The sequence below is a fragment of the Lycium ferocissimum genome, unplaced genomic scaffold (assembly GCF_029784015.1).
Source record: "Lycium ferocissimum isolate CSIRO_LF1 unplaced genomic scaffold, AGI_CSIRO_Lferr_CH_V1 ctg29100, whole genome shotgun sequence".
In the NCBI taxonomy this organism is placed as follows: domain Eukaryota; kingdom Viridiplantae; phylum Streptophyta; class Magnoliopsida; order Solanales; family Solanaceae; genus Lycium; species Lycium ferocissimum.
Window position 1 is genome coordinate 1,116 of NW_026724699.1, and position 11,247 is coordinate 12,362.

The 11,247-nt window shown below is 36.3% G+C and overlaps 2 protein-coding genes across 2 annotated transcripts; both read left to right on the top strand.

The window, feature by feature from the left end:
* Positions 1 to 2,118: 2,118 nt before the first annotated feature.
* LOC132043842 (uncharacterized) lies at positions 2,119 to 2,784 on the top strand. The gene has a single exon (XM_059434307.1). It carries the CDS (start codon positions 2,119 to 2,121, stop codon positions 2,782 to 2,784), a length of 666 nt encoding a protein of 221 aa, XP_059290290.1.
* A 524-nt stretch (positions 2,785 to 3,308) lies between these two features.
* LOC132043841 (uncharacterized) lies at positions 3,309 to 4,501 on the top strand. The gene is made up of 2 exons (XM_059434306.1): positions 3,309 to 3,500; positions 3,824 to 4,501. Exons 1-2 carry the CDS (start codon positions 3,309 to 3,311, stop codon positions 4,499 to 4,501), a joined length of 870 nt encoding a protein of 289 aa, XP_059290289.1.
* Positions 4,502 to 11,247: the final 6,746 nt, after the last annotated feature.

Below are 11,247 nucleotides of genomic sequence, written 5' to 3' on the forward strand. Positions count from 1 at the left end.
AAAGAAGAAGACGATGACTACGTGGCAGTGATGCGGCACTGACGTGGTGCCAATGTGGCGGAGAGTGTACAACACTCTCCCTTTGTCTGGGCATCAAATTTTGATTGTGCCATATCGGCCCGAAAAAGTACAAAAATACAGAAAAAATAAGGCCCGGGGGATAATAGGTCGCCCGCAAAGGTTGGGCGCGTCATAATTAATCCGAGTATAAGTTTGGGCCGGGGGGGGGGGGGGGGGGGGGCGGTTATGTATTTTCCCAACATTTAACAAACTAACAATTCATGCACATTTAACAATTAATGAATTAGCCAAAAAAAAAAAATCGAAACAGTGTCCTTAGCCACTGCCCAACCCGATCAAACAAAAAAAAAGATTTTTTTTTTGGAAATTAACGACGATTAAAGGTTAAACATGCGTACAATATAATGTATATAACAAATTAATAACAAAAGTTCATAGTAGAAAACGTTAATCGAAGATTTTTGTAGAGTTGTGTTAATCGAGTTGTACGCCGCTTTTTTCCACAATTCGAGCTTAGAATCTTGCTCCTTGACTTGAATATACCAAGAATCTAAACTTTTTTATCAAAATTAATAGAAAACGACGTATTTTTGTGTGGGGACCACCTTAAAATCGCCTCCAATGGCATTTTTGAATTTTTTTTTACGCCATTGGAGGGACCAGTGGTGGAGCCGAAGGGGTTTTATGGTGGACTCCTATAATACTGCGCTATAGGGGAGAGAAAGTTTGTTTTAGCGCAGTATTTCACTTAATGGCTCCGTCACGGTTAAGTGCTTCAACGCATTATTTTACTGCGCTAAAGGTACTTTTGTACCAATTTTTTTTTTTTGGGGGGTATTTTGGTTCACTTTGATTTTTAACGGGTCATTTTGGTTCTGGACTCATATAATGCGCGTCGAAATTGATGGTGTGCAGAAGTTAGTAGCAATACTTGTACGCAAGTATTTATTTCTTTATATTTTGAATTTTAACAGTAACTTATGGTGTGCGGAAGCTAGTAGCCAGAGGCGGATTCACCCTTTAGGTGGGGGTGGCATGGCACTCCCTTGATTAATAAATTTTTTATATAATTATGTTGTAATTTGCTTAAATTAGGTTAAATATTTGATCCTGTCACCCCCAGTCGTAAATTAGACAAAGATGCCACGGCTGGTAGACACAAGTTTGAATCTATCTTGAACATTTTTCGACACCCGTTTTTCTTTGCGCTTTTTACTTCCTTTATACTGGTAATTCCCTTTTCGACCCTCCCAACTTTCTATTTATCTTTTTATTATTTATATTGCCTTTCCTCTTTTCTATTATTTTATCTGTGATTTCTAGCGACAACACACAAATAGCAACTTCAAAATTCCTTAAATTAAGCATTCTCTTAATCTCAAACTAGAGCAATCAGTGATATTGACAAATTGGGACCAATTCCGATCAGATCTATGGAAAACAAGGGGGATACGTCACCTAAGCTAGGGGGCAACACAAATCATGAAGCTAAGATGATGGATGTAACCATAGACGAGCAGAGGAAGCAGCTAGAAACTAATTTGGTGGCAGATCTAAACCAGAATAAAACCAACCACAGTCCTCACAAGTCCAAAGTAGCGGTGGATAGGAGAATATACTTGGTTGGATAGACATTACTGCTCCCAGGCGAGGAAGGACGGAAATCATGGGCGGATGAGGCGGAACATACGGAGGCATACCCGACTGGTCTCGACGAAGGAGAATGAGTCGGTGGCATCTATGCCGGGACAACTTTGACATCACAAAAAATCTCTAATGCGGGTTTCAAGCTGGATTATGTAAGGCCGGTTAGTGCAGGAACTCAACTCATAGTGGAAATTGAGGAAGACGACATCGCTTCTGAACTTGAATATTGGAAGAACGCAGTGGTATGCTACGTGCTTGGAGCACACCCACCATTCTCGGTCGAATGGCTATATTCGGAAGACAATGGGGGAAATGGGGGATTAATAAAATAGCAATGTTGAAGAATGGAATAGTGTTGGTGAGGTTTGGCCGGTCTTTGGGGGAAAAATGAAGTAATTCAAGGTGGAATATACCACTTCGACAACAAACCACCGATAGTGAAAGCATGGGATGCGGATATGGACTTCTCGCGAGAGGGCGTATTCGGTTCCAATTTGGATCAAGTTGCACGCGCTTGACTTCAAATCTTTGAGTGCCAAGGGCCTAAGTAAGATAGGGAGCCTTGTGGGGAAGCCACTTATGGTCGATAAGAACACGGAGAAAAAGGTGGGACTAAATTTTGCCAAGCTGTTAGTTGAAGTGAAAATTGGTAGTGCACTGCCAGATACGATCTATTTCCGGAATGAGAGGGGGAAGGTGATAGAGCAAAAGGTGATGTATGATTGGAAACCATCAGTGTGTTCCATATGTCAAAAGTATGGGCATACGGCTGAAATTTGTAGAAGGAATAAGGCGAATGAGAAGAGACGAGGAAACCCAAATCAAGGAAACCACCACAAAGGAGAGCGGCAATGGAGTACACCGATGGGGCCGATCGGAAGTGCGGGGCAGCAAGTTAGGAGTAACCTACCCCATCAAGGGAAATGGAGAAAACAGGTAGGAAGGAGGGAACATCAAGATGCAAGCTTGGTTCTAGCTACCACAAGTGGAACAAAGATAGTGCAGGTTGAAAATTCGTTTCAGCCACTGGAGAATGCTAGAATGGAAAATGAAGTGCAAGCCACGCAAGCTGGCCAGACTGAGGGGACAAAAAATTACCCCTCAGGGCATGGTTAAGCTGTTAAGCTGGAACGTAAGAGGCCTAAATGGCCTCAATAAGCAGAAGGAGGTTCGACTCCTCTGCAATGAACAGGAAGTTGGGCTAGTTGGGTTGTTAGAAACACGAATAAAAAACAACAAAGTTAATATGATAGCTGATAGTATGTTTAATGGTTGGCATCACCATAGTAATCATGCCTCCCATTATAATGGAAGGATATGGATCATATGGAGGGCCGGACTTGGTCGAGAGATTGATATAATACGGGAAATGGCCTGTCGTCACCTGTCGGGTGAAATTCATTCCCATGCAACTTGAGTTCGTGGCAACTTTTGTGTACGCCTATAACGTAAAGGAAGAAAGGAAGATCTTTGTGGGATCATATAAGTCATCTAAGTGTAAATCGAAAGGAGCCGTGGATAATATTGGGAGATTTTAATGCCGTGTTGCATCGAGATGATAGAATGGGAGGGATTTCGATTTACTCTAGGCGAGGTAATCGATTTCCAAAAGCCGTATTGATAATTGTGGGTTGGAGGAAATGGCCAATTCGGGGAACAAATATACCGGAGCGACAGCGAGGGTTGCCGGATTTTTTTCAAAAATTGATAGAGTGTTAGTCAATGGTGAGTGGGTGGATCAGATGCCGGATATAACTGCGCATGTACTACCAGAGGGAATCAGCGATCACTGCCCTTTAATGGTTCAGAGGTCACAGCCATCTTCTAAGAAGGTGAAATCCTTCAAATATTGCAATGTATGGAGCACCCACCCAGATTTCGGGGATATCATACAATCGTGTTGGAGTCGACTTATCGGGGGTTGTAAGATGTTTCGAGGTAGTGTGCAAACTAAAGGCACTAAAACGTAAGCTAAGAGTCGCATAAAGCGAGTTTTGCAATTTGATGCAACGGGCAAATCGGGATAGAGGCATTGAGGAGGGTCCAACGTCAACTGCAGCAGACCCCTTTGAATAATGATATACAAAGGGAGGAAAAGGAACTAAATGCTAAGTTCAGAAGGTCAGTCTTCTTGGCTGAATCATTATTACTACAGAGGAGCAAAGCAACTTGGATAAGGCAAGGAGACGATAATACCAAATACTTCTTCTCTGTGATTAAAAAGAGGAAGCTAATTCAAACCATCACTCTCATTCGGGATGAACAAGGGCGGCGACGACAAGATGAACAAGCACAAGTAACAGAGGTGTTTGTGAGATATTATCAACAACTCTTGGGTGACTCTGGGGGTCCAAGGAAACCAGCCGATGATAGAATATTTGCGCATGGACCTACGGTATCAGCAGAACAGCAATGGGGGCTACTTCAGCCATTTAACATGCATGAGATTAAAACAGCGATGTTCAGCATCAAGGCCAACAAAAGCCCAGGCCCGGATGGATACGGAGGGGGATTTTATAGAGCAGCATGGGATATAGTGGGAAATGAGGTATGTGAAGCTGTCTTGGAGTTCTTCGCAAGTGGAAAAATCCTGAAACAAATAAATGCCACTATGATCACCATCATCCCCAAAGTTGAGAAACCAGTCCAGGCTAGTCAGTTCCGCCAATTGCGTGTTGTAATGTCTTGTATAAATGCATCTCCAAATTGCTATGTAGCAAAGCTAAAAAGAGGTCTTACCAACAATAGTGAATCCTACAAAAGTCGCGTTTGTACAAGGCAGATCACTAGTCCAAAATGTTCTTGTGTGCCACGACCTACTAAGGCATTATAACAGACAAACTACTCTAAGGTGTTTAATGAAAATTGATCTGCGGAAGGCGTACGACATGGTCAAATGGGAGTTTGTGAGAGAGATGCTAAAGGGATTTGGCTTCCCTCCAAAATTCATTCAATTAGTGATGGAGTGTGTGACTACGCCTTGGTTTTCTATCAAAATTAATGGAGAGGGCTGTGGATTTTTTCCAGGAAAAAGAGGGCTACGACAAGGTGACCCAATCTCACCCCTCCTCTTCGTCCTGGTTATGGAGTATTTCTTAAGAATAATGGCAAGGATGAGCAAGCTGCCTGATTTCAGATTCCACCCAATGTGTAAAAAACAACAACTCACCCACCTAACGTTTTTCGATGATCTAATGATAGTATGCAAAGGGACAGAGGCCTCGGTAACTAGAGTAATGGAAGCTATTAAGTATTTCTCGGCTACAACCGGTCTAAGTGCAAACAGGGATAAGTCAAGTATATTCATAGCAGGGGTAAAAGACAACGTTAAACAGAGGCTGCTAGAGATAACAGGATTTGTCGAAGATGCTTTCCCAATAAAATACCTCGGGCTGCCACTATCTCACAAGAAATGGAGCAAAATGGAATGCCACCAGCTGTGCCTTAAGATCACCGAGAAGACGAGGGCATCCGCAACTAGACACCTATCATATGCAGGCCGAATCCAGGTAATTAATTCAGTACTATTCTCTCTGTACAATTTTTGGGGATCAGTATTTCTCCTTCCTCGAGTGTATTGAAAATGGTGGATAAGCAATGTAGAGAGTTCCTATGGGGATCTAAAGAGGAGGGAAGAAAAATTGCATTAGTAGCTTGGCAAGACCTCACGGCCAAAGAAACGAGGGTGGTTGAACGTGAAAAATTGTAGACTGTGGAATATAGCAACAGTTGGAAAGTTAATATGGAAATTCATGCATAGCAAGGAGCAATTGTGGGTAAGATGGGTGCATGGCATATATATGAAAGATGATGCAGATTTTTGGAATCACACCCCAAAACAAGACTGCAGTTGGTACTGGAAACAACTCCACAAGATAAAAATGAGAATGCTTAGTTGGTACTCCCACGATAGGTATTGCCTCACCAGTAATGGTAAGTATTCTGTGACAAAGGGATATCTTGCACTGCTTGTCGACAGGCCAAAAATGGCAGTCGCCGACCTGATTTGGAGTAAAATCTCGCTGCCTAAACACAGAGTGGTGGTATGGCTGGCTGTGCAGCAGCGACTGCTAACACGAACAAGGCTGAACCGACTGGGCATTGACTGTGAGGACGATACGTGTGTGCTGTGCGATGCGCAGAAGAAAGAAGATGGGTTGCACCTATTTGTGGACTGCGATTGGGCAAAAGGGCTGTGGGCTGAAGTACAGGACTGGATGGGGATTAAGGTGCAGCTAGGAAGTGTGCAGCAAACCTTACAACAAATTAAGCAAAAGAGATGGAGCAAGTTTAAATGAGAAACGGTAGCAGCAGGCTACGGGGCAGTGGTATACCATATATGGCGCGCAAGAAACGGGAAAATCTTCAAAGGACTAACTGTACATAGAGACTTCGTTATGCAACAGATAAAGATGACAATTAGGGAGAGAATTAATATGTTTAGAGACTACAAAATAGCTAGGAAATGTGCATGGTTTTTGGCAAGAATATGTAATTAGTTCCTGAGGCCTAATACGTTTGGCACCAACTGGTGACTAAGGGTTAGGTGCTCATTAGGTGTAAACAATTTGTTGGTATGGTAATATTTACATTCTGTTGCCAAAAAAAAAAAAAAAAATCTCAAATCTATGAGTATTTAAATCGAAAAACTGGGGTCTCAATGGGAATTTTGGATTGAGATCAAAATTCAATTTTTTTTCTTTTATAATTTCTTTTGTTTATTACTCCCTTTGTCCATGTTTACTTGTCTATATTTGACTTGGGACACTCTAAATAAACAATAAGTAAAAGGAAAAATGAATTGGAGTACTTAATAATAAGGGTAAAATAGGTATAAAATGGTAAATTATGTCTTGTTTTTCAAACTATATAACTTACAACTAAAGTGGACATATAGTTTTAGTATAATGGACAAATAAAAATGGACAGGGGGAGTGTATTATAAAAATTTATGTTATTCTATAATTTTTAAATTCAATTTAAATCACTTTGCTACTTAAATTGTGATGAAAATTTCATAAGCACTGCTCAGAAAAAACATGAAATTTATGATTTATTTTTGAGGACTTGTAGTTTATCTAATTCTACATTTACTTATGGGGAGTATTTACCTATTGAAGAATTTTTCTATTATTTTTCTTATTTTGATTGGTGTAATTCCCTTATTGAAGATGTTATTTTACTTGTGCAAATTTATTTTTTAATATACATAAGAGATGCAAGTCCCTTGGTGAAAATGCTGTTGTTAATGGGTGTTAATGAGTGTGATTCCTTATTTAAGATGCTAATTATGTTTGTTTCTTGATTTTTGAGACGTAATTTTCGTAGTTGTAAATAAGAAAAAACCTATTAAGTTGACCCGAATAAACTAAAAAAAGATGAACCCGACTCAAATAAACGTTCCTAAAAAGGTGTATATATATATATACACACATACGTACTCCCAATACATACATACATATCATGGATATCGTTGCTAATTAAGTAATTGGATTATGGTACAAGGGTATGAAGTAATTAAGGTACATGATTATACTAAATCAGTTTGCTCATTACAAATTGACCAGCATCAGATATCGTGTCATATCCCAACCCATTTTGGAGCGTGACAATATATTAGACACGAAAAAAAGAAGAAGGGCAAATCCTTTGTTGGATCTTTAAAACGTTCCACATCATGAACAATATGTTATTTGTTCATTTTTAGATATTTGTTCATTTTTAAGGCTTTCACTGTTTGGAGAATCGAATATGAATAGTTCTTTTCAGTTTAAAACTCAAGTTTATCTATATTAGAACATACGCAAATTAAGAGATAACCTGATGAGGTAGTATTTTATCATAGTTTTCTTTCCTGATGAGGTATAAAATTTGCGTATGTTATAAAATACGATAACATTACTCACTCAGGTTAATCTCTGATGAGGGTTATAATCTGATTTCAATCATAGAGAAACATGCATGATCACCTCCTTAATTTGATGAGTTTCACATTACTCACTCAAGCAAAAAAATTAAAATAGCTCATACACTCTTGCTTATGAAAGGAGCAGAAATGAACTACTATATCCTAAATGGTAGTACTTATCACACATGCAGCCCAAGAATTACCTTTCTGTATGTGTTTACGTACCTTTTAGATTTTGATTTACAAGGTAGGGGTCTATATATCCAAACTAACAAGCTAGATTAATGAATCACTGCTTTACTTACCTGGGCATGAATTTTGAGGACATTAGCATTCATATTGCATGTCATCGTATGAGCCTGAATTATAAGCAGCAGGAATTTGGATGGTGACGGATGGTGGTGATGGCAAAAAATCATCGGAAGTAATAATACAACGGTGTATGATTTTGTACAAGCAACACCATGCCATGGCTAGCATAATAATAGATACAAAACCAAAGCTGAGAGCATCTTTTTTCCAAATAAGTCCCTTTTGACTTTAGGTTTTCAAACATAGGCACATTGAAAAATCAGTTAAGAAATTGAAAAGAATGTCATTTCTCTAATAGCAAATTGTCAGTGGCTATCCTATCTTATTTCTTCCTTCCTAAGCAGTGTCCCTAATAATAATAATAAAAAATTATGGCTTTTACCGTAAACACATAATAAAGTCTACCCCATGACGTCACCATTCATGATGACGTCAGTCCTTCAACATGAAGTCTTTGAAAGTTGAAAGGGTGAGATGACGAGGAATGAACAACTTGCTAATTTGGAATGGACATGAAGGTCACTCTGGTTGTGAAATGACAAACATGAACCCTTATAGTATTTGGAAGTAAAAAATACTTCCCTAAAGTATATTTTGAACAGTTTTGCCAAATAGCAATATTCTTTATTGTCAAATATTTAACGAGCTTTGTTTGTTTAATAACTTAGCGGAAATGTGGGAGAAAAAGACATTACACGGAGGAATAAATAATACTCACTCCATTTCAATTTGTTTATATTGTTTTTTTTTGAGCACGGAGTTTAAAAAAGTAAAAAAAAAAAATAATAATAATAAACTTGTGATTTTAAATTAAAGATGCATGAATATACCGAAATACTCTTTAATGATCTTGTGATTTTAAACATGTCATGTCAAAAAACAGTGTTCTTCTTATACGGACTTAAAAGAAAAATAAGACAAAAACAAATTGAAACAACTACGTGGCGCAGTTTAAAATATGGCCACCTGTGGTAGTGAATTCAATTTATGTGCTAATATTTAAATTTTGCATTGTCACGAATGGTAGAGATGCACTGTCATCACGGTTATGTAAAGTAGACATATAAAACAGTCCGCTACTTAAATAAGTGTTTCCCTCCCCAAAATATATGGTAAATTTTCACTTTTAGAGCGTCAATTCTACTAATCTTTCCAGTTAATTTAATTTAAATTAGACTAATTAAATATTGCGAAAAGTACTACTAAAAGTTGTAACTCCTCTCGTATTAGTTTTGTTCAAAATTCATATAGTTTGAATATCGAGAAACGAAAAGTGACACATAATTTGGGACAGAAGCTGGAGAATAAAATTATCAGTAATATGATGGGGTAAATTACTTACTAATATCAGAAACAGAGTCAAGATTTTTAGTTTATGAATTTTGAAGCACAATCTTTTCGATACTATCCCTCCATGGCCTATAAATACCCCATGAAAACATACATACTGCATGTGTGTGTTTAAACTTGGCCTAATTGAGCATGGAGTTGTCAATGAGTATCCATATATATATTAGGGTGGCACTAATATATATTTCACCCTTATTATATTCAATCCTCCGTTTACATAATATATTTTTTTATTATATGTTATATATTTTTTTAACATAGTTATTATAGATTCTTATTTAAGTTCATTAACATTATAAGTCGAATAGTACTTTTATGAATTTGACACAAAAGCTAATGTTATTTTATGATTGTCATTTCAATATTGCGTGTGCATATTTAAGTTTCACTTCTCTCTTGTTCTCTATTGTCTATATAAATAAATAAGTTTTTGATTGTCATTAATGCAATATTTCTTGAATTATAATTTAAAATTCATTTTAATATAAATATATAATTTTTAAAAATTTGTCTCTATTTTTATTAACTTTTTATTTTGTATTACCTTCATTGAAATATATTTATAAAGTTATTATTACATCTTATTTTCACTTGTATAAATAGATATTAGAGTTTTGGTTAATATTGATAAAATAATTTTTTTATTCTGCTAATTTACTTTATTATAAAATATCATTAGTTTATATACTCAATTAGTATTTCTCACTTTTTTTCGCTTGTAAGATAATATTTGTTTTTCATAGGAAGTTTGTTAAATATTTTTTTTTTAAAATAATGATTTTAAAGAATTAAAAAAAAAAAGACAAAAGTTGCTAATGTAAGGGTAAATTAGGCATTTAAAATATTCAATTAGGATGGGGTTTTTTTTTTGGGGCGACGCCGAGTGAAAGGGTTCAGTTGAGAAGGGAGTTTGATTTTTAAAGCAAAATTAGGGGGTGTACATGATTTTCACCCCAATGAGAAAAGTGAAACGAGAGTGGAGGGAGAGCGATAAAAGGTAAAAATCACATTCCTTATACTTGGAATTATGAATAATTAAATATATTTGTTACGGTAGTATATAAAGATATTTAAAAAGTTAATAATAACTTAAAAAATCTTATTACGGATATTGAATGAAAGAATAATAAATTAATATTATATTATGTTACTCCCTCCATTCCATAATAAGTGACTTTTTAGGCTTTTCATTTTATTTTAAAATAAGTGGTGCTTTAGTATTTCAAGAAGAAATTGTTCTTCTTCTTTAAAAATGACCCTTATTTACATAATCAAGAATCATTAAACTTTTCTTTTTCTAGACATTTAATTAGGAGTAAATTAGTAAAAACACTCTTAATTTTTTAGGAGTGAGCACTTTGTTAAAGGTTGTGCATAACTCTAAAAAATCACTTATTATGGAATGGTGAGAGTACTTAGTAGTAATATTTCGAGGTATATGTCGTAAATTTCTCTTTTCCTATCTACTTATAACATCGCGACTTCCTGTCGGCCCTTTACTGAGAACATTTGTCTCATTCAGAAACTGAACATAAGATAAACAAGAAGTTTCTGTTGATTATAAAAAGATTTTTCAACCAGAAATATATATATGACATGACATACACTTGAGGATAATGAAACTCAAATATCAAATAAATACGGCACTGGTACAACAATATTATGAACAAATGATCTTGTTTTATATTTAGCTGATGCAGCTTCAGAGCTGTTTCGTCGTCCCTGTGCACAAAAGATTTGGGCCAAAAAGGAAATTCAGTTCGAAATGCGTAATTTGTACATATGCAATTAGTCACTATAAACAATTGAAGTATGCATGCTTTATTAAGATATTAGCTAATCTTGATGTCACAATAGTTATATTACCAATGCGTGTGCTAATGCAAAATAATAATAATAATAATAATAATAATAATAATAATAATAAATAATAAATAAATAAATTCTGATAAATCTCTAAAATTTTCGATTCTCATTGTCTTTGTTTCTTTACTGATCACAAGATTTTA

What these genes read in the sequence shown, in the direction of transcription:
- LOC132043842 (XM_059434307.1), top strand. Translation starts at nt 2,119, where the DNA reads ATGCGGATATGGACTTCTCGCGAGAGGGCGTATTCGGTTCCAATTTGG.
- LOC132043841 (XM_059434306.1), top strand. Translation starts at nt 3,309, where the DNA reads ATGGCCAATTCGGGGAACAAATATACCGGAGCGACAGCGAGGGTTGCC. An exon ending in CACAGCCATCTTCTAAGAAG is followed by an intron (nt 3,501 to 3,823) that starts GTGAAATCCTTC and finishes TTATTACTACAG; the next exon opens with AGGAGCAAAGCAACTTGGAT.